Consider the following 24402-nt stretch of genomic DNA (forward strand, 5'->3'; position numbering starts at 1 on the left):
CGTAGACTTAACCTCATGTATCGAATGATGATGATGATATATGTCTGGCAAAGGACTGGTTTTAACTAGTCTCAGGGGAGAGAAGTGGGGTTGGATTCAGAAGTTTAACAGGCAGCTAACATCCAAATATCGGCAGCCTCAACTGAAACGTTGAGAAAACTGACTGTGTACATCAGATATCCTGATTTATTCACTGAGTGCTATCAGGTAACGGAGCTCCTCAGATCAAGACATTTCTCATCAATCAAATTGTATTCCGCAGCTAAGTACCTATTCATTTTAAACGTATATTTTTGTTTTATAATAAACACTTGTATTATCCTTTTTACAATTGTAATTGTAATCTCACACCAGAACATGAGTTAATGTCCATCCTGTGACATTTCATCAAATATTAGAGATCATTAGAACAATGAGCTATACTGTGAATAAGGTTTAGTATAGTTTTCCATGCCCTATTTAGATGCTGACTGCTCTGTTGTCTTAGTTATGCTGTGTGTTACAAAGAACATGGAGAGAAGTGTTTATGTTTGCACTGTATTCTGGGAATATTGTTTTCTGCTACCATAACCACTTTTGTGTATAGTGAGTAAGGGTCTTGTCTCTCACCTGTACTCAGCTCTACCTGAATCCACAGGGTTTCTCCATATAGAGCTCTACAAACCCCATCTTGGGGCACAAGTTGGCTGAAACACCCAGTGACACTGAGGTTGCCTCTACTTTCCTCCACAATGATGTTTCGCTGGGCGGTCACGTGCCACTCACTGGATGAGCATTCCACAAATACGGCAAACTCTCCGGGTGATGTGTAGCTGTGAGTTATGCTGCTGGAGACACTGGAAGACAACATAATTCAAGGCCAAACTTAGAGCTTGTGCTGAGAGAGAGAGAGAGACTGTGAGAGAGAGAGACTGAGAGAGAGAGAGACTGAGAGAGAGAGAGAGAGAGAGAGAGAGAGAGACTGAGATAGAGCATCCTTGCCAACTCTCTCTAAATGTCAGGGAGACTCCCTGAAATAATGAAATAGGGGTGATCTCCCTCACTCCCTGAAGAGTCTGGCATTCTCCCTGATGCTGAGCCAGTACAAGACGTGGTTGGCTTCGCCATCTGTGGCATGATGACACAGTTCAGAAATTGTGTCCTATGTCCATGTATTGATGCCTATGGAGGTGGCCATATTCATGGAGACCAAGATTTAATCAAAGACTGACAGGTAAGACAACATGACTTCAGTAATGGAGACAGAAATGTAAAAGAAATTCAGTCTCTAGAGATTCATTAGCTGCTTTTCTTTGACGTATAGCTGCCTACTCTCCCAGAATGTCCGGGAGACTCCCGCATTTCTGGGAGATCTCCCAGACTCCCGGGAGAGCAGGGCAACCTGCCAATTATTGCCTCTGCAATAGATAAGTGGTGGGAGTGGGGCTTAATGATGCAAATATCACGTAATCTTAGCCCCACCCCCTGCTGTAATTGGCCAAAATTGTGACAATCGTTTAGGGGCGGGGCCAAAATGATGCGATTCATCAAGACCCGCCTCACACTCACACTTCCCCCGGGATCTCCCTGAAGCCAATGAGGAAAAGTTGGCAAGTATGTTTAAAACTTGATTCAAGACACGCAAAGCAAGAAAAAAGTAGTAAATTTGCTCCTGGACAAACAATGTTACAATGCAAGGGGTACAAATGAGTTTATTATTTTGCACATAAGGAAAATACTGGCTGTTTTTCCATGTAGCACACAAATAATTGATAGTTTGTTTTTACACTGAAATTTAAAGTTGATCTAGGACATGTCTTACCCCAACTATAAATCTGTCCCCACATTTTAAATGTACCTTCTCATCCAAAGCAACATGGATTCGCCAAGGTGCAAATTTGCTCCTTTTTTTGCGAGCTTTAATGAATCAGTCCTACATCTGGCAAACACAACACTGATACTATTACTGTAACTAGGGCCAAGGTTAAGTCTGTGGTATTACAGAAAGAAAATTCTGCAGAATGTTAGTAGTCATCAATAACCTAGCTAAATAGTATACTTAGGTTAACCAGAGAAACTGATTGCAAAACAGCAATGCTATATTGAGTAATATTACTGTATACATGATAATAGGCACGTAATAGTGATACTTTAAAGTTATTTACACAGATTCAGCTATTCTCAAGGTGCTGTCCTTCAAAGTTATCTTTAACTTACTTCTCAGGCTGATAGGGATCAATAGAGTATCCATCTCCGGTGCTTATAATGCAGGATAGATTGCCGGTGTAAGGAGTCAGAAGCCACTTTACAGTAAGTGTTACGTTTTCAAACATAAGACAATTATCTGCTAAATCGAGCTGCAAACCTGGGTAAGAAGACAGTGTATTAGAGTACCATCAGCCTCCAGAGATTGACAGTTATAGCATCAAAGTAATAAGGTATTATTGGCTGAAAAGTTTAGCTGTGTAAAAGCTGTGCAATACTGGCCATCATGACAGAGAAAAAAATAAACACAAGAATAATAGTAAAATAAAAACAAACCAAAGTAAAACAGATTGAGCCCTAGTTTTTCTACAGTTTTGCACCAGGTTGGAAACAGAATTTAACCGTCGCCTATAGTCATAAAAACACTGTGAGCCTGATTCATTAAGGAGAGTAAAGCAAATAAAGGAGTAACTTTGCACCTGGGCAAAACCATGTTGCATTGGAGGGGGAGGTAAATTTAAAATGAGGGGACAGATTTATAGTTGGGGTAGAACATGTCCTAGATCAGTGTTGGCTAACCTTGAAACTCCAGGTGTTGTGAAACTACAAGTCCCAGGATGCTTTGCTAATATAGAGCAGCTTATTGCTGGAAGGGTATGCTGGGACTTGTAGTTTCACAACACCTGGAGTGTCACAGGTTAGCCAACACTGTCCTAGATCAACTTCAAATGTCAGTGTAAAAATAAAGCTATCAAGTATTTGTGTGCTAGATGAAAAAACAGCCAGTGTTTTCCTTGTGCAAAATAATAAACTAATTTGCACCCCTTGCATTTTAACATGGTTTTGCCAAGGTGCAACGTTACTCATTTTTTTGCCTTACTTTACTTAATGAATCAGGCCCAACATGTTTAATATGCTTAAAATAATTGACTGCCTGTTTCAGGCCCAACTGAACATTACATGACATGGTGATGATTTCAATAGTTCTTTATAGTAATACATATAGGTACATGATTGTTTTTGGATTTTCTTTCGGTTTTAAAGAACAGTGTTACCAGATTGAAAATATTTTTTCCTGACACATCCTAAAATGTTTCCAGAATTTATTTACAGTTGCTTTCCAAAGCGATCTTTGGAGCTGACCCGGTAACAGCAATCTGTGCCTAGTTTGGCGGTTGGGGAATGATACGGACAATGCTCATGGTAGAAGCCATAAAGACACCACATCAAACGCCAACCTTCTACCACCTTAAGACAGCCTCCTTGATTCATCTTAATGTTTTCAGTTTATCTGCTAATATACTGCTCAGTTCATTCACGTACTGAATTCATAATGATAGTGAGAGGACATCGGCATTGTCTTTAGTACACGTCACTTTTGTGTGTTTTAATATTTTTAACACAGTGGGCAAAGGGTGCCTAGAAATGCCATTATAGGTATAGGGGTGAGACCCAATCTCCGGGACCTCAGAGATGGTGGAGAACTCAAGGCCTTTTGCAGGGAGGAAGTGTAAATGGAGGAAGTGTGAAGACCTAATTTGTAGCCGTGGTAGCATCCACCTTGTCTTGTTTTCCTTTGAGCCTGGCTCCAATGCCCAGCATGGCTGGCTACACTAAAGGATGTATGCTATGTCTACTAATACCGCATTTGGCTTTATTTCCACTAATCCCATACTTCCTGATTGATAAGCGATTAAAGCCATGTTAATCATTTTTTTTTTTTTAGCTATAGAGCCTTTGGTATCAACATTCCCTTTCTCTAAAGCAGGGCGGGGGGCAGGGAACTTTTTTACCTTTTACCCCTAAATATATTTAGATACGCCGACGTTAGCACCTTGATTTGAAAGGAAGGAAATCATATATTATTAATTATTGGAATTCAAAATTTTATTGAATCTATTCAAAATTTCTTTGAAAGCTTCAACTTCAAAACTTCAGGTTTTGGAGAAATGATGTTGCTTCATTTTTGATATGAAAGCATCAATATTGGGGCACTTTGATGTCAGAGCAATTTGGATACAGTCTTCAGCGTCCAATCGATTTCTCTGCTTTGTTTTTATGTTCGTTAGAGTGGAAAATCCTTGTTCCCAAAGGTAGGTTGTTGCAAAAGGCAGCAACTTTTTGACTGCCTCCTCATGTGCAATTTTGAATGTCTTTGCAGCTGTTGACATCCAAAAATATGACAGATCTGCTTTGTTTTCAAAGGCAATACATGCTTCATTATTGCATCGAAGCTCAAGAAGTGCCTCTGCCAACCCTTGAGGCTCTTCTGGTACAACAGCAATTTCACATTTAAAGGGGTCTACAATCCAACTGACAGCATGTGAATCGGCAGCATTACCCCCAGGAATTTCATTTTTACCCCATTTGGGGTAATTTACCGCTGTTCCCTGACCACTGCTCTAATCGCACCGTGGGACAAAAACATGTTTAAAATTTGAGTATGATGTTGTTGTTATAACTGAGGCAGAGAGTATGGACAACACCAATTTATTGGTGGCAGAAGGAGATGAGTCTGCTGGTGCTTTTATATCTTATCCACAGTCACTACATCTGTAACGGCTCTCTGAGCCGTGACAATGTGCCTCCTTCTGGTAATATATGTCAGGCTTATAAAGCAGTGTAGCAGCCTACATTGGGTGGCTATTTAAGCCTTGAAACAAATGACAGCTGATTCTGAGGACTATTCATCTAGGCATTAGCAGTTGTAAGAAACACAATGTAGGTCGGAATTTGGCACTTACCTTCCATGCAGCTGTACATAATAGAGAGGTAACTGCCAGACACAGGGCAGGGGTCACCAAGCAGCGCCGTGTCTGTGGCAATCTGGCAAGCTTGAAGACCATGACACTGACCTTAAGAGCAAGAACATTATCAGTTAGTGGCGTCCTCTTCACAGGGGGAAATGTGCATCCTACAGCTTAGTATCATCAAATCAACCGAAGAAGGAAAACAGGGCTTTTGGGGGCTTTTCAACCTGAAGGTTGATATTAAGAAAATAACACTACACATCCCCTATATATAGGGGTTCATAGTTAAAGGTCAGGTAATGTACAACACTGCTACTTCCTTATATTGACTTCTCCCTTATTAAACTCAATGTTTCATGTTTCCTCCAATAAACTGCTCATATGGGGCCTGATTTATTAAGGATCTTAACTTGAGAAACTTCTTATTTCAGTCTCCTGGACAAAACCATGTTACAATGCAAGGGGTGCAAATTAGTATTCTGTTTTGCACATAAGTTAAATACTGACTGTTTTTTCATGTAGCACACAAATACTTGATAGCTTATTTGTACACTGACATTTAAAGTTGATATTTGTGTGCTACATGAAAAAACAGTCAGTATTTAACTTATGTGCAAAACAGAATACTAATTTGCACCCCTTGCATTGTAAGATGGTTTTGTCCAGGAGACTGAAATAAGAAGTTTCTCAAGTTAAGATCCTTAATGAATCAGGCCCATGATCCTTATTACGATATTATATGTCTTAGTAAAACTGTCCTGAGTTAGGAGGGACAGTCCCGATTTAAGAAGACTGCTCCACAGATCAAGACTTTTACCCTTATTGCTGGACAGTTGGGAGATAAGTCCCACTAGAGAATGGCCCTTCAACGTTACACCTACTAGTGACATTACTGGAAGATTTTTAGAAGAGGGGAAAGGGCTGGGGTTCGCCCAGCTTTTTAAACATAAAAACATAGAATTTTGATGGCAAATTTAGAACCGTTCAAACCCTATTTGATCCTTTGTGAGGATATCCTTATGTCTATTCCAAGCATGTTTAAACTGATATATTTGAAAGTCTCTATCATGTCTTCCCTTTCCCATCTTTGCTCCAAACTATACATATTAAGATCTTTTAGTCTTCCTGGGTAAGTGTTGTGCTGTAGGCCATGCACCAGTTTAGTTGATCTTCTTTGTACAGTCTGTAATGTAATTATATCCTTCTGGAGATATGGTCTCCAGAACTGAACACAGTATCTAGATGAGGCCGTACCAATGGCCTATACAGTGGTATTATTACTTCTTTCTTTCTGCTACTGATTCCTCTCCCTGCAACCAATCATCTGACTTGTCTTCCTCATTGCTTTGTTACATTACTTACCTGCCTTTAATTCACCTAAAGTAGTGACTCCTAGATCCCTTTCCTCCTCAGTAGTTTCCATTATAGTGCCATTAATACTATATTTAGACTATGGGTTTGTGAGACCCAAGTGCATGATTTTGCATTTTCTTGCATTAAACTGTAGTTACCACTCTCTTGATCATCCTTCTAGTCTACCTAGATCATCGATCAATTGTTTTACCCCTCCTGGTGTGTCTACCCTGTTACATATCTTCGTATCATCTGCAAAAGGGCATTCTTTCCCTTTAATACCATTTGCAATGTCACCAATATATTAAAAAGCACTGGTCCAAGTACAGATCCTTGGGGTACTCCACTTTTCCCTCCTTTGAAAGTACTCCATTTACTACAACTCTCTGATTTTTATCCTGCAACCAAGATCTTATCCATTCAACCATCTTAGAACCCAATCACAAGCTTTTGAGTTTATTTAACAGTCTGCGATTTGTGACAATTTCAAAAGCCTTACTGAGACCTAGTTAGGACCACGGCACGCCCTAATGTGATATGACCACGCTGGTGCACCGAGCCAAGGTTAAAAAAATCCAAAAATCCAAAAAGTTGAGAGGAATAGGAAATTAAGAAACCAATGGTGCTGTTGTTGCTTTAAAAGTACGATTTATGGAATTTGCATTGATAAATTAATTGGGTCATTGTCACTGTACCGGTCAAGAGCATCTTGTCCATCAATAATATGCAATTGACATAACATTTAACATGACCACCTACAGGCTGGTATTAAAAGCATGGCCTCTTGTGGAGTATAAAGGCTTTGTACCAGCATAGAAAGAAGAACATGTCTTCACATTTGTCTAATCTTCATAGTGTGTAGCTCATATAAATATCTTGCATGCGTACAGTAAATTAAATTGTATTTAGCATTGGGCCTGGGGCGTTACTGTGCTTTCATTCTTAGGCATACAGAAAGCCCCAAACAGAACGGCTTCCCAAGCAATCCAACACATCACCACCCAACCCACCATTTCCAAGTTTGCTCAGTTAACCTCAATGTTTAGTTCTTTCTTTTTGCAATAAACTTGGCTTGAATCTACTTATGCCGACAAAGCACTCATGTTCTAGTCAAATTGTAGGCTTGTCTGCAGTGTATTCATTTACTGCATGATTGTCAGCAGGGCCGGTGCTAGGGTCCACGGCGCCCTAGGCATTTTTAAAAAAGCGGCACTCCCCCCCCCCCCAAAAAAAATCGCCGCCCCCCTCCGCAAAAATCGCCGCCCTCCTCCCCCGCAAAAATCGCCGCCCTCCTCCCTCCTCCCTCCTCTCCTTTCCTTGTCTCACCACCCACCGCCTCTCTGCTCCGTCTCCTCCCCTCCACTCACTGACACTAGTAAGTGGAGGGGAGGAGACGGAGCAGAGAGGCGGCGGTGGTGACAAAATAGCCTCTTCCCCCCTCCCCCGTGCATCTGATGCTGTGCGGCGGCCGTGACAGGTATGGTCAGCGGTCGCCGCACAGTTTTAAAGTCTTTTATTATTCTGTGGCGCCCTTCAGGCGCCCTCCAGAGCCCGGCGCCCTAGGCAAGTGCCTAACCTTGCCTAATGGGAGCGCCGGGCCTGATTGTCAGACATAACTGCCCCAAGTTTACTTCTAATGCACAAAAATAGTAGCAAGGGGCCTGATTCATTAAGGATCTTAACTTAAGAAACTTCTTATTTAAGTCTCCTGGACAAAACCATGTTACAATGCAAGGGGTGCAAATTAGTTTTCTGTTTTGCACATAAGTTAAATACTGACTGTTTTTTCATGTAGCACACAAATATAAACTTTAAATTTCAGTGTACAAATAAGCTATCAAGTATTTGTGTGCTACATGAAACAACAGTCAGTATTTAACTTATGTGCAAAACAGAAAACTAGTTTGCACCCCTTGCATTGTAACATGGTTTTGTCCAGGAGACTTAAATAAGAAGTTTTTTAAGTTAAGGTCCTTAATGAATCAGACTCAAATTTACCATTAAGTGACATATAACATAAAACTGTACCTGCAACTTGCTCTCTCACACTCTTCCAGCTGCATCCGCTCGTAGCAACAGAGAAACTCTCACGGGTACAGAAATGGGGACTCTTACGCCCGTAGAAGCTATCAGTAATCTGCACCACTTCTCCTGACCCGCATTGTACTGTGGCATTCTGGTTATCACAGGCAATGGTATGTCCAGATTCTGAAAAATATTTTTTTTAAAAACAGAATAAAACAGGTTGCTCATTCTGAATTGGATAAAGCTCCACTTTATATTTTTTTTGTCCTATACATTAGGTGTAGTAAACACATGTGGGATATTCTAAAAAAAAAAAAGTGGCAGAATCTTATACTGCAAACATTACTTTGATGGATCGACTGTAAATTTCTATTCAAAAAAATCTTTATTTAGAATGTACATAAAAGGCTTCTTATTGTGTTCCTTAAAAAAGTAGGTTCTGCCATGATTTCTTATGAAAACAGACCTTTCTATAGTCAATCTCTATTTTCTTTAAGTAAGATAAGTTACCTACATGCTCACTTGGTTGAAAAAAATACATAAAAATGATTACACTCCATCTATTCTGAAAAAAAGACAGTTTTATTGGGGAGTTAACAAAACCACCCCCATGTTTTTCTCATTGGCATAATGAGTGGCAGAAGTTTAACATGTTTGAGCAAATTTCCATACTCCTCTTTTATAAAATATCGCCTATATAGACTTCCTTGTCAATAAAAGTTATGACCTAACATCCATTGATTAAAGTACCCGATACGTGAATCTGCAGGAATTGAAGAGCTTTCTTCAGGGAGCAACATTTCTGCATGTTCACAAAGATGTCTTATAAATTAAATACATAGGGCCTGATTCATTAAGGAAAGTAAAGCCCTAAAAAATGAGTAACTTTGCACCTTGACAAAACCATGTTGCACTGGAGGGGGAGGTAAATTTTAAATGTGATGACAGATTTATAGTTGGGGTAAAGGCATGTCCTAGAACAACTTTAAATTTCAGTGGAAACTTAAAGCTATCAAGTATTTGTGTGCTACCTGAAAATACAGCCAGTATTTAACTTATTTGCAAAATAATACATTAATTTGCACCCCTTGCATTGTAACATGGTTTTTGTCCAGGAGAAAACTTACTCATTTTTTTTACTTACTTTCCTTAATGAATCAGACCCACACTGTTTAGTTCCTGTCACTAGTGTCTGTATTGATGTTTGTAGTGACAATATATACATAGATTGGTTCATCTCATAAAAGTAAAATCACTCACCGAATTCACAGATGAAAAAAAATTCCTGGCTGCAGTTTTCGGTTGTTGCCCATTGGTAGCCGGACTCTTGCTTGAGGTAGCCACACTTTCCTTGGCCGGCAGAAGCATCGTCACTTTTCCAGTGGCTGTAACTTACATTAGATGTGTTCAGCCAGGTCAGGGGCTCTGTGCAAAGAACCATTGTTTGACTTTAGTGAAAGTTCTAATGCTCCAATTGTACCCCGTACTTATATCTAGCACTGGTAAGTTTATGCAGCTCTGTAAAGAGAATGTTTCAGACAGTGGCGCTGTTGAGTTGAGTACACTAGCTAAGTTTGTTGCCCACAAAGCATTGACTTCTCCAATGTCCAATGAGGTGACATTGTGATTTAACCCAGGGTCTCTAGAAAGTCCCTCAGTGTCCTTATTAATCTGTATATTTATCCGTCCAGCTGCACATTTTCAAGATGACGCTAAGATCAGTAGCATTAGAGGAGCTTATATAGAAGGGCTCTAAACATGATTACTATGTACAAATACATTAAGGGTCAATACAGAGATCTTTCAAGGGAACTTTTTACCCCAAGGACTATACACAGGAAACGCTGTCACCCCCTAAGGTTAGAGGAGAAGGAGTTTCACAACCAGCAAAGGAAGGGGTTCTTTACAGTAAGGGCAGTTAAGATATGGAATTCACTGCCAGGGAAGGTTGTGATGGCAGATTCAATACATATGTTTAAGAAAGGGTTAGACAAATTTTTATCGGAAAAGTGTATCCAGGGATACGACCGTTAATTAAAATGAAGGATATTAGTGGATATAGGATAAAAATAGGACTGTAATATTGGGTCTGGGGGGATTTCACAATTGAAACAGATTGGTGGTTGCTTACTCTGGATCAGTTTCCAATATAAGTGCAGGATCGCAGGAGATCCAAAATAGGTTGAACTTGATGGACTGGTGTCTTTCTTCAACCTCATCAACTATGTTACTATGTTACTATGTAAGTATTTTTATCCTCCCACTGAATTTGTCTAATGACCTGAATATGAATATACATGTATACAAGAATTCTAGTTATAGAAGTTTACCTGGTTATCTATTATGGTGCTAGTAAGTCTGCTTACATAGCTTGCCATTCAGTATTTAACCATTGTTTCCCTTCTCTTTCCCATAATCTCCCCCCAGAGCTCTGCTGTCGAGCTAATTCATGTGCCTCATACAATAGCCTGGGAGTAGGACCTTGTGGGAAACTAAATGTATGACAACATTGGTGCGTTTCACATGATAGCCAGGTAAAGAAAAGTACAAAGATATGTCACTGAGCTTATAGCCTCCACAGAGTTATAACATTAAACTATGTTTAACATATACACACATCATGGCTACATCACGATAAATCTTGGACACAGAAAAGCACGGGACGTACTTGGCCTGAAAGATCATTCTAGATTAAATTTGGGAGTCATGTGACTTCTCTGCATTCTACATGGGACACACTCTTTGACCAGATACATCATGCTGCTGTCCAGTCTAATTACAATCAAATTTGCAATGTGGCCAGAGATCTCCTACCCCTCTTACAGGCATAAAATATTTCAGGTTATAGTTCCTTTAATAACATGTGCACTGTGTACAAAGGTGCTGCAACCCATGGAAACCAATCAGACAGTCACTTTCTAACCTGTGCTAGAAAAATGATGGCTATAATATAACTGGTTACTATAGGTTAGTGCACATGTGAATACATTACACCATGTTACTAAAAAATCTATATATCTTTTAAAGTTGATTTTGCAACAACATCCAAATTGAAAAGGAAATCACAGGCACTAATTGACACATATAAATGCATATTGCAGTGCATAAACAAAAAGTATACCAATGGGCCTGATTCATTAAGGAGAGTTAAGTAAAAAAAATTGATTAAGTAGTCTCCTGGACAAAACAATGTTACAATGCAAGGGGTGCAAATTAGTTTTCTATTTTGCACATAAGTTAAATACTGACTGTTTTTTCATGTAGCACACAAATATCAACTTTAAATTTCAGTGTACAAATAAGCTATCAAGTATTTGTGTGCTACATGAATAAACAGTCCGTATTTAACTTATGTGCAAAACAGAAAACTAATTTGCACCCCTTGCATTGCAACATGGTTTTGTCCAGGAGACTACTTACTCGATTATTTTACTTAGCTTTACTTAATGAATCAGGCCCAATTTTTCCAATAAAAATTTACCTTCATTTGCATCACCGCTGGACTGCAAGCTGCGAATGAGGCCAATCCACCAATCCACATTTTCGGACAGGTGTTCCCCTAAAAAATCCTGCGTCCCCTGATTATGAATGAAGGCCAGATGGCCTCCTCCTCTCTCACACCAGGACTGGGCACTGGGGAAAGTGCGCTGAAAGCGGACAAGTTCATAGCAGGAGCTGTTGTAGGACACTTGGTACTTAGAGCAAGGCGAAGAACCTGCATGGAGAGAATAAGCAAGATAGAATAGGGTTAGAAGTCTCAGACACATCCTAAAGTGAGCATCTGACATGGTACTGCATATGCCCAGTACTTTCATCAAATGATGTCTGCAACAAGTTCTCTGCTCATTCCTAATCAGCGATGAGTGATGTCACTGCGACATGGACCACTCTCAGCTTCATTGTGTTTTGACCAGGCCATAAAAGGAACAATAAATCACAGATGCTATTATTCTTTGAGATACACAATAGCGGCCATCTATTAGAAACAGCTCAAAACTACAATTGTAAAACTGGACAGCTCTAATTACCATATAGCATTGTTTGAGGGAGAAGATAAGAGTGTAATCCTTTTCCCTTGCAGGTGGTGTAGGGAGATAATCCTGCCAATTTTTTGTTATGTTTGTCCCTAAGCAATTATGGCAACCTGTAGATGAATTTAGAACACGACGATCTTGCCAAGCTTTGTTTTGTTTGGTTTTTTACATTTTTTTTATCAGTGAGTGGAGAGGACAACAAGAAAAAAATATTACTTACTGTACATCAGTCAGAATTTTTTGAACTTATCGTTGGATGCAGTGTTCCAATATTCCAAGGCACATAAGTCGAATTGTGACCTTGCTCCTAGCTTAAGTTACTAGACCAGTGGTCAGGGAACAGAGGTAAATTACCCCAAATGGGGTAAAAATTTAAATCCTGGGGGTAATGCTGCCGATTCACATGCTGTCAGTTGGATTGTAGACCCCTTTAAATGTGAAATTGCTGTTGTAGCAGAAGAGCCTCAAGGGTTGGCAGAGGCACTTCTTGAGACACGGTGCAATAATGAAGCACGTATTGCATTTGAAAACAAAGCAGATCTGTCATATTTTTGGATGTCAACAGCTGCAACGGCATTCAAAATTGCACATGAGGAGGCAGTCAAAAAGTTGCTGCCTTTTGCAACAACCTACCTTTGCAAACAAGGATTTTCTACTCTAACGAACATAAAAACAAAGCAGAGAAATCGATTGGACGCAGAAGACTGTATGCAAATTGCTCTGACATTGAAATGCCCCAATATTGATGCTCTCGTATTAAAAAGGAAGCAACATCATTTCTCCAGAACCTGAAGTTTTGAAGTTTCAAAGAAATTTTGAATAGATTCAATAAAATTTTGAATTCCAATAATTAATAATATATGATTTCTTTTCTTTCAAATCAAGGGGGTAACGTCGACGTATCTAAATATATTTGGGGGTAAAAAGTAAAAAAGTTCCCTGACCCCTGCACTAGACAGACACATGAAGCCAGGATGTATGTCAGATGAAGGACCTGTGACTTAGGCTGGGTAAACACTATACAAAATTTATCCCGATGCGATATTCTTAACGATTTTACCAGCGATTAAAAAAAAAGGCCCGATCAACATGCCGATTCACACACTAAACACAATTTACATGATTTGCAATGAAAGAAGGGAAAGATGAAACTCCGCACAGAGAGTCCTAATGTTAATACTTAATAGGAATACATTTCTATTCAGAATGGATCTGTTCAATTGATTATTTTCATAAATTTACATAAATATTCCTAGAGCCCAAGAGAAATATAGAACCACCTAACAAAAGAAAAAGACAAAGGGCCTGATTCATTAAGTAAAGCAAGGCAAAAAAGGAGTAAATGTTCTCCGGGACAAACCATGTTACAATGCAAGGGCTGAAAATTAGTTAATTATTTTGTACATAAGTTAAATACTGGCTGTTTTTTCATGTAGCACACAAATACTTGATAGCTTTATTTTTACACTGCAATTTAAAGTTAATCTAGGAAATGCCTTACCCCAACTATAAATCTGCCATCACATTTTAAAACTATCTCCCCCTCTAATGCAACATGGAGTTGTCGAGGTTCAAAGTTCCTCATTTTTTTTTTGCTTTACTTTCCTTTAATGAATCAGGCCCAAAGATTCTCTATATTAAGGGGCACTCCATCCATTCTTCTATTGTATTCTTATAATCAAATTCGGCAGGTACCACTTTAACTGTGGTTACGGAGAAATGTTCCTGTGGTTTTACTAACTATGTACAAATATGCAGTAATTAATATTAAGCCATCTTTAATTAGCTTTAATTGATCTAGTGCAAGTTAGACAATAAAAGCAAATGTCTGTTTGGTGTAGAGATGGGCGGGTCCGGTTCCCCGAGAACCGAACCCACCCGAACTTTGGGTATCCGAGTACAGAGCTGAGTAGCTCGGTACTCTCCCGCCCGCTCCGAATCCAAATCGAGGCCGAACGTCATTGTGACATCGTCGGATCTCGTGGCTCAGTTCTCACGATACTTCAAGATTATAAATACACGCCTCCACAGCAATCCATCGCCATTTGACAGAGGAGGAGAACAGGGTGTAGTCACAGGCTGATTAGAGCAGGGACAGAGAATACAATATTCTTATTCCAATTGCTGTAACAAAAATCGCTAGAGAAGAGAGGAGGATAGAGGTTTATTTTATTTTTTTAATATTTGGCACTCCCCAGTGCTTTTGGGGTGTCCCCCATAATTGTGCATAAATATTTCTGGCTGTCAAAAGTCATATCTGTCAGCAGTATCTACCAAATAATTTTTAGCACTCCCCAGTGCTTTTGGGGTGTCCCCCATAATTGTGCATAAATATTTCTGGCTGTCAAAAGTCATATCTGTCAGCAGTATCTACCAAATAATTTTTAGCACTCCCCAGTGCTTTTGGGGTGTCCCTCATAATTGTGCATAAATATTTCTGGCTGTCAAAAGTCATATCTGTCAGCAGTATCTACCAAATAATTTTTAGCACTCCCCAGTGCTTTTGGGGTGTCCCCCATAATTGTGCATAAATATTTCTGGCTGTCAAAAGTCATATCTGTCAGCAGTATCTACCAAATAATTTTTAGCACTCCTCAGTGCTTTTGGGGTGTCCCCCATAATTGTGCATAAATATTTCTGGCTGTCAAAAGTCATATTTGTCAGCAGTATCTACCAACTAATTTTTTGCACTCCCAAGTGCTTTTGGGGTGTCCCCCATAATTGTGCATAAATATTTCTGGCTGTCAAAAGTCATATTTGTCAGCAGTCTCTTACCAAATAATTTTTACCACTACAAGTGCTTTGCGCTCAGAATGGATTCAAAGCAGTCCACATATGATCAGAATGAGCAACCAGGTTCTGTCACCAGTCCTGATGTTAGTGTTCCCAGTACGTCATCTGGGCAAGGCGATGTCAAACTACACAGTGTTTGTAAATCAGTCCAAAAAATAAAAACCCCAAAATTTTTTACTGTGTTGAAGCGAAAAAGAAGTGTAACTGAGCAAAAGTTAAGTGCCGATAAAAAAAAAAATTGCCAACATGCCATTCTACACACGCAGTGGCAAAGAGAGAATGAGGCCTTCACCTTTGGCTATTAGGGGCAGATCCCAAAAAGTTACCGAGCCTACAATTGGTGCACAACTACTGTTACGCGTCAAAGCCGAGCTGCAAGATAACAGTAAGGCATTAGAGGATAATGATTGCTCTGATTCACAAATGACACCAATCCCTGTGGAGAGTCCATCCAACCGTGGTATATCTAATCGTGAGCATTCTGTTAGTGTACCCATAAAGAAGGGCCCTTTCAGCAGTTCTGCTGATGTGTACCTGAACAGCCCGAGTGTAGCCGGTGATACACAAATTGAGGATGCCACTTTGGAAATAGAAGAGGATGAGGGGGAGATTTGTGGAGGTGACGAGGGCGCTAATGAGGATGTTGATGATTATGATGCAGACAGATACCAAATTGCTTTTCTCAATTTCTATTTATATTCTAGATTATATAACGGCTGAATAGTTTTCTATTTTACTCCTAGTGGAGAGGGGATCTGATGCAGACAGATACCAAACTGCCTTTGTCCGTTTCTTTGTATATTCAAATTTCTAGTTCTACAGTCTATGCAGGCTGCTTTTTTTTCTATTTTACTACAAGTGGATGGGGAAGGGGGGTCTGATGCAGACAGATACCAAACTGCCTTTGTCCATTTCTTTGTATATTCGAAATTCTAGTTCCACAGTCTATGCAGGCTGCTTTGTTTATATTTAACTACAAGTGGAGGGCGGGGGGGGGGGGCATAGATAGCCACCAAACTACCGTGGTCCATTTAATTTTACTTTCTAGTTCCACAAACTGTGCAGGCTGCTTTGTTTATATTGAACTACAAGTGGAGGGCGGGGGGGGGGGGGCATAGATAGCCACCAAACTACCGTGGTCCATTTAATTTTACTTTCTAGTTCCACAGTCTGTGCAGGCTGCTTTTTTTAATTTTCAACTACAAGTGGAGGGTATAATATACACCCAAAGACGATGGCTACATTGCCAATAATCAAAGATGGAGGAGGTATACAACAAGGTTTGTCTGTATAATTTGCAGACAAGTGTTCGAATTAAGGACGACCTACCAGGGATTAAACTGTTTTTTTCATAATTTATTAGCTTTAGAATTACCTCACTTATCTAAGAAACTGGTGGAGCACTAAATTAGGTTATTTTAGACCAAATTTTTTTTATTTTTTTCAAAAATAGCAAAACAAAACCAAAACTAAAACACACAAGGGCGGTTTTGCAAAACCAAAACCAAAACCAAAACACGAAGGTAATCCAGACCAAAAAACTAATACAAAACCAAAACACGGGGGTCAGTGACCATCTCTAGTTTGGTGTCTACGGAATAATGTCCACTTCTGCCTCACAGCGCTGGGGTCATGAGTTCAATTCCCGACCATGGCCTTATCTGTGTGGAGTTTGTATATTCTCCCCGTGTTTGTGTGGGTTTCCTCAGGGTGCTCCGGTTTCCTCCCACACTCCAAAAACATACAAGTAGGTTAATTGGCTGCTATCAAAATTGACCCTAGTCTCTCTCTCGGTCTGTGTGTGTATGTTAGGGAATTTAGACTGTAAGCTCCAATGGGGCTGCGGAATTAGTGGCGCTATATAAATAAATGTTGATGATGATGATGATTTAATGTAGTGCAAATATAGCAAAGAGAAAAAGCAGGGCCAACGCTGAAGGTTTGTAACATCACCGTGTCTGCTTTTGTATCTTTCTTCTGCTTCTTAGCACCAAACGTTATCTGTGCTGGCAATGGTGACAGCTTTGGAGACACAATGGGCCGGTTGGAGGAGTCCATTAGTGACTGGTTGGATTTTACACCATCTCCATATATTGGATTTTGAATGGGACAGTATATGCGCTTTCAGATGCGAACAAAGAGACAGGACAGAAAAGCAATGTAATTGAAAGATTACAACTGGCAGCCCTGATGCATGAATGACACACGGCAACTTTGTCCCTCACTCCTCCGAGCCATCAAGACATCGATGTCATTTTTAAAGATAATTGATCCAAGAATAGATAGGAATAGCACCTACACCTTATATCATGCTGAAAAAAAGATTTATGAACCCAACAATATCACAAGAACACTTATAACTATGGGCCTAATTCATTAAGGAAAGTTAAGCAAAAAATTGAGTAAATTTCCTTACTCACGTTTTCTGGACGAAACCATGTGACAATGCAAGGGGTGCAAATAAGTTTATTATTTTGCACATATGGAAAATACTGGCTGTTTTTTCATATAGCACGCAAATACTTGATAGCTTATTTGTACATTTAAATTGAAAGTTGATCTAGGACATGCCCTACCCCAAATACAAATCTGCCATTGCATTTTAAATTTACCTCTCCCTCCAATGCAACATGGTTTTGCCTTACTTGCTTACTTTTGCTTAACTTTCCTTAATTAATCAGGCCCAATGTGTGCAAATCCTCTAGCAACACACCCATCAGTTATATCAATAAATCCTAAGTACCACATTAGCCCTTGGGCCACCAGTTGATAAGGTAGACTATAAGGATATCACAGCTCATCAAGGAGTCCAGTGACTATAAAGGAAACTGAAGCCCAACAGTTTATATTAATGTTCTAAAATGACGTTTCTACACATTCAGAGCTCCTGCTTTGTTATTTTGAACTTATGGGACCCTATTTAATCCATTGGAGGATCAGCCTGGAAGAGTGGTGAGCAGAACTGCCAACGCTCTTTGAATCTTGTTACCAGCGGAGACCAAGGAACTGTATGTTCTAAAACGCTGAGATGGGTGTGAGAGGGAGGACCAATAAGGAGCTGCCAACTCCTTGCTTTCGGCTTCATATACATCTGCACAGCCACACACCCCTCTGTAACATCCCTCAGCCGCTGTTTCGGCCAAGGCTGTCAAAAGAACAATGGGTGCATCCATTAAAAACAGTCATGTATAAACTCCCATCACTCCTCCAAGGAACAGTGGGTTGGGTAATTTCATCTCCCTACCTTGGAATGAAACTTTAATTATGTTATCTTAAGGCCTTGCAAGCATGGGAATAATTTGACTGGAAGTATCAGCGTTACAACCTTAAGTTGTTCTTTGAACATTTATAGCCACATGAGCCCGTATTATCACTAACTACATTTTCCCATAATTATTATTGCCCCAGTTATCGCATAGGGTAATTTGTAATTGCTGCTATTTAGATGAGATCTTAATTGGAAACTCTAGATAAGTCAGTTGTTGGTATAGGACTTTAGACACGAAGATAGTAGTAATTCTGTAGATCATTTAGGCACACGCTAATTGATTCTGCTGACAGCATATTATTAGTACATTAGTTTATTTTAGTTTAGAAAATGTTATTGATTTTCAGGTAGAACCTTAGAACGAAGACATAGGGGTATGTTTACTAAACTGCGGGTTTGAAAAAGTGGAGATGTTGCCTATAGCAACCAATCAGATTCTAGCTGTCATTTTGTAGAATGTACTAAACAAACGACAGCTACAATCTGATTGGTTGCTATAGTCAACATCTCCACTTTTTCAAACCTGCAGTTTAGTAAATATACCCCATTGTATGGTATACATTGGCATTAATAGGCAAATAAGAGCAGTTTATAATATGAGAAAACATCCATATCAAAGCATCAGGTAAATCAATTTTACATTCCATAAAAGCTTGATTGTGAAAATTATTTCCCAACATCGATTAGATTAACATCAAAGGGTAACAAAAGATTGAATCAAAATGAAAGGCAAATAAACCAGCTGTACCAATAAAACAAGGGAAATATTATTTGTGCTATCTCATTTCCACCAAAAACGCCAATTGACCTAAGGGTGCCTAACGCCTACATACTGGAGTTAGCTTGGATCTGAAGTTGATGGAAAGATCATATGAGGCTTTACTGGGATTAGGTACCAACAGAACACTAATTTGATGGCTATGTCCTTAGGGATGACATAAGAGGATCTACTGAAGGACTCTCTACAGATTACAGACCATTCGTATTTTTGTAGATCTTCCTCCTAAAGCTGGGTACACACTACACGGTTTTCGTCCAATAATCGGCTCAATCAGCCGACATACGACCGCTCGTTCAAAAGTCAGGTCAGTGTGTGTAGTGACACGATGGTCGAAAGTCTGCCCAAATGGATGATTGTCGCCTCATTGTGTAGTATGTATAAACTTCCGACCGATCCACGACAATCCTCAATCATTGCTCACGACAACATGGCTGTAAAAAGTTGCTAAAGGGACGTCCACTCTTCCCTTTATCGTCCTAAACAAGGCTAGTGTGTATGCAGTCCATGGACCGAGCGATCGGACCATCGATCGCATGTAAAATCGATCGGCATAAAAAGTTGGTGGAAAATTCTGTATTGTGTACCTAGCTTTAGCTTTTGGATATGAGAATTTAATGGAAGTTTACACCCCTTAGCATCTGTGCATTGTTGGCATAAGAAATCGAAAGGCGTATTTGCACCATTCCGTGTTGTTCAGTGTCTTGGATATGATCAAATGTCATATTTGGAAAAAAGCAAGAATTTGCTTTTGAATGTCAAATTAGAAAGTTGATTTGTCGATTCAGCAATTTTGTTTTGTTGAGATGCAGCTTGAATTGAGTCTTCTTATGATTGTTCTGTCAGTGGGGGTCTACATGCGGCCCTTTGAGCCTTCACCTTAGGCTCCCCACTTTTTACTGCTTTATTGTCAGATGTGTTTGATGTAGCTTGTAGCCTTTGTTAAAAATGCCTGCTGATCTGTTATTACGGATAGGTGTCTCTTTCTTTGATTAAAAGTATTATTTTAACTTCATACTGATATGAAGTGTAATTTGTGGCCCTTTTGAAGGTTAAGAGGGCCATACCATGTGGCACCCTCAGTGTATCTGGATGCCCATCACTGACCTATGTACATCCCAGATGGTAGATTCTCAATTTGTTAAGAAATCACAGGGTCCCGTAGAATAGATTCAGGGTGTTGAGTGAGAGTGGGGTACTGCTACATCAGCGGTGTGTATGATTTGTCACGGAATTACAGGAACGGCCACTAAATGATATTAACACAACCGATCATGGAGGCGCAGAGTCTAACGCACCCCCCGGTATTCACCAGGGACCCCCGCAAGGGAGTTTGGACTTCACTGCAGTTCAGACAGTTACCAGCGTAGCGGCGAGAGTAGACAGGCGTGGCCAAACAGTCCGGATCGAAACCAGCCAGGCAGAGCAGTACACGGTGAAGATCCAAAGAATAGTTAAGGCAAGACAGGAGTCAGAACTGGACAGCAATGAGGGGCCAAAACGTGATCCGGGAGAGTAATGAAGGAACAAGCTGATAATCAAGCAGGAGACAGAAACCACAGGTAAGTGCAGGTAGTGAACCAATACTTTGGAAACCTAGTGGTACCAGAGGCTCCTATTCATGTAACAAGGTGAACCCTGATTGGGTGACTGAGTTTCGGTGGTCAGACACACTGACCACTGACAGGTGAGAGAGAGAAGCGTCCCGTTGCTAGGCAGAGACGAGGTCTTCTGCGCATGCGCTCGCACAGCGTGCAAAAGAAAACAAGGAAGTGTCTCGTTGCTAGGCAACAGGACGCAGCTATCGAAGGAAGGCAGAAGACTGTATCCTGCACCTAGTGTCAGTGCGGATATGGCGCCTGACATGGGTACTGTTTCTGTCAGTACAGATTTTCACCGGTCAAGAATTGCAGATTTTGTGTGACGCCATTAAGTAATGACCTAATTCACACTTCAATCAATCAATCAATTATGCGGACCTTTCTGTGTACTATAGATTTACTTTGGTGTACTTTGTGTGATGCAGTTGCAATTAATAAACAATCTAACAACACAATCTACAATCAACTAAGTTACTGTTTCTTGTGTAGTGCATGTCAGACTTAAGAACATTACAAATTACAATGTTTCCTAATTTTATGTCAGCAAATGACTAAAAGATAATGTAATATATATATATATAAAAGAAGACATTAAAAAAAACAACTCGGATTAACATAGAAAAATAAAATCAAAATGCGTTCATTGTTGTAACCCCCCAAAAGGAGATTTCTGGAATAGAGCTTTATTTTTTTTCATTTTTCTTATAGCGTGTGCTTGCAGTGTTATTAATTAAAGGCGCTGATTGGACTTAAGCAAATAGTGATTAACAAGAAACATCCCCATCACCTTATCACATCTGAGTACATGGGGAATGTTCTTATTTGGCACAATGATTATAAGGCTTAAAAGTGAGGAATGTGAACAGACAGATATCATATAGCCACTACGCAAAAGAATTAAACACAATCAGCTGGAGAAGGTCATCTGCAATCAGCCAAGCAGAAGGCAGCCAACCAGAAGTGTCCTGCTAATGATCCTCATCATTACTGCATGTTTTGCTCCAGGGTTCAAGCACCCGCAAGATATACGCCTACTGATAGACGTTTATACGTCTGTGTCCAGGTCTAACTCAGTCGCAATTACGAGAAGACGAACTGACTGCACGTGGCCTGTGCTTGCCTGACCCATCCCTTCCTCACGTCCTGCCTCTCCAAGAGTAAGGAGATGTTGGTGGAAAATGCGACCAAAGGTGCATATAGATGGGAACGTGTCTTTTGTGTGCAAGATGGTATGGAAATGTATATTTTAAGCCAATTTTACATGAGCCCCTCTAAGTTTACTGGGGTAGTGCAAAACAAGGGTAAGCAGGGTGATATGATAGCCCCTCGGTCATCTCACACTAAACAGAACAATAAATATATAACATACAGAAATAACAACTGAGTTCCAGACATAGCCCAAAAATCATTCAGTATAATGTGCCATACAAAGTATAAGGAAAGTAGCGAGTAGCATCCCCTAAAATACTAATAAATAAACAGAGATAAGCCTAGATCTAGTCATATAATATGTACTATTTTAACACTCTCTTTAGAATGATAAAACACATGTTCTAGACAGGACTATCTTTATTTGTTCTGTGGTGAAAGACAATTATTGTATAGATGGTATATGGCACCCATCAAATTACATAAAGTCTGTGAAGATTCCTCCCAACTATGTTGACAGAACTGTGGCATAATAGGCTCCTGCATTTGGTAGGATTGCAGCCTTATTACTCAAAACTGGTCCACAATGTTTGGTGTCAAGGTTGTTCTCCACAAACCTCTCCAAATATGAGTCACTATCTTCTGAATAGGCCAATATATTGTGTAAGGCTAGGTACACACTGGCCCGATGATTGCACGAAAAACCTCCAATCAGCCGACATCTGAACATTTGGTCAGATATCGTGTGAGTGTGTATAGTGACACGATGATCTAAAGTCATTCTAAAGTGCCGCTCATTGTTTTATTTGGTTGGTTGTACTGTTTAATATTTTCCTCCCAATCACCGACTGATCATATAGTGTGTATAAACTCATGCTCACGATATCCATAGAGTTTACAGAGTCATGTTCTTTTCAGCCGATGCTAGAGATGAATGTCCCGGTGAATAAATGTAGAGAGTGCTGTAGAAGGAATAATTCATTTGTTCGTTCTGAGACAGAATGTTTTGTTTCAGAGTCACAGAAGCTAACTAAATTCATTAAGACATGTAGATAGCTATAACAAGGCGGTTTTAATCAGTGTGACAATGTGACAGGAATGAATGAATATTGTGCTGTCTTTCTCTGAAGACTAGAGGACCAGATGAAGTTCCAGATGAAGAGCACAGATCTGTCAGTGTGTACACATTATTCGACAAACTGATCGGACCTTCAGTCTTAGGATACAATCGTTTTAAATAACAGGTCAGTCAGAAAATTCTTTAGTGTGTACCTAGCCTAAGCCTCAGGAAAAACTAACTATGTAGATTTTGTGCAGTTAGATTGCGTGGATGTGCCTGGTGGCCAATAGCCAGAAAGAGGATGTTCCTCGGTTGCTCTGATTGTGTAGAATTCTCCCTGTATTGTATGTTGGTCAATAGAATGCTCTATGTATTATATTGAGGTCACTAGAATGCTCTATGTATTGTATGTTAGTCACTAGAATGCTCTGTGTATTATATTGAGGTCACTAGAATGCTCTATGTATTGAATGTTAGTCACTAGAATGCTCTATTTATTATATTGAGGTCACTAGAATGTTCTATGTATTGTATGTTGGTCACTAGAATGCTCTATGTATTGCATTGAGATCACTAGAATGCAATAGAACACTATGTTTATTTTACAGAAGTCACTTGAATAATGTGTGTTTTTAATACCAGTTAGATGGGTTGAAAGGTGTTGTATTTGATTATATCTATGTTGATTTTGTGCAGTTAGATTGCGTGGATGTGCCTGGTGGCCAATAGCCAGAAAGAGGATGTTCCCCGGTTGCTCTGATTGTGTAGAATTCTCCCTGTATTGTATGTTGGTCAATAGAATGCTCTATGTATTATATTGAGGTCACTAGAATGCTCTATGTATTGAATGTTAGTCACTAGAATGCTCTATGTATTATATTGAGGTCACTAGAATGTTCTATGTATTGTATGTTGGTCACTAGAATGCTATATGTATTGCATTGAGATCACTAGAATGCAATAGAACACTATGTTTATTTTACAGAAGTCACTTGAATAATGTGTGCTTTTAATACCAGTTAGATGGGTTGATAGGTGTTGTATTTGATTATATCTATGTAGATTTTGTGCAGTTAGATTGCGTGGATGTGCCTGGTGGCCAATAGCCAGAAAGAGGATGTTCCCTGGTTGCTCTGATTTGTAGAATTCTCCCTGTATTGTATGTTGGTCAATAGAATGCTCTATGTATTATATTGAGGTCACTAGAATGCTCTATGTGCTGTATTTTAGTCACTAGAATGCTCTATGTATTATATTGAGGCCACTAGAATGCTCTATGTATTGCATGTTAGTCACTAGAATGCTCTATGTATTATATTGAGGTCACTAGAATGTTCTATGTATTGTATGTTGGCCACTAGAATGCTCTATGTATTGCATTGAGATCACTAGAATGCAATAGACAAC

The 24402-nt window shown here is 39.6% G+C and overlaps 1 protein-coding gene across 1 annotated transcript in view; it reads right to left on the reverse strand.

Annotated features, from left to right (window-relative positions):
• LOC142103385 (polycystin-1-like protein 2) overlaps nt 1-24402 on the reverse strand; it is a 98796-nt gene that overhangs the window by 68653 nt on the left and 5741 nt on the right. The window contains 6 exon segments of the mRNA XM_075187448.1: nt 610-836; nt 2197-2344; nt 4929-5039; nt 8316-8495; nt 9573-9737; nt 11794-12027. Coding sequence (XP_075043549.1) covers nt 610-836; nt 2197-2344; nt 4929-5039; nt 8316-8495; nt 9573-9737; nt 11794-12027 — 1065 coding nt within the window.

The sequence above is a fragment of the Mixophyes fleayi genome, chromosome 10, assembly GCF_038048845.1.
Source record: "Mixophyes fleayi isolate aMixFle1 chromosome 10, aMixFle1.hap1, whole genome shotgun sequence".
Classification (NCBI taxonomy): Eukaryota; Metazoa; Chordata; class Amphibia; order Anura; family Limnodynastidae; genus Mixophyes; species Mixophyes fleayi.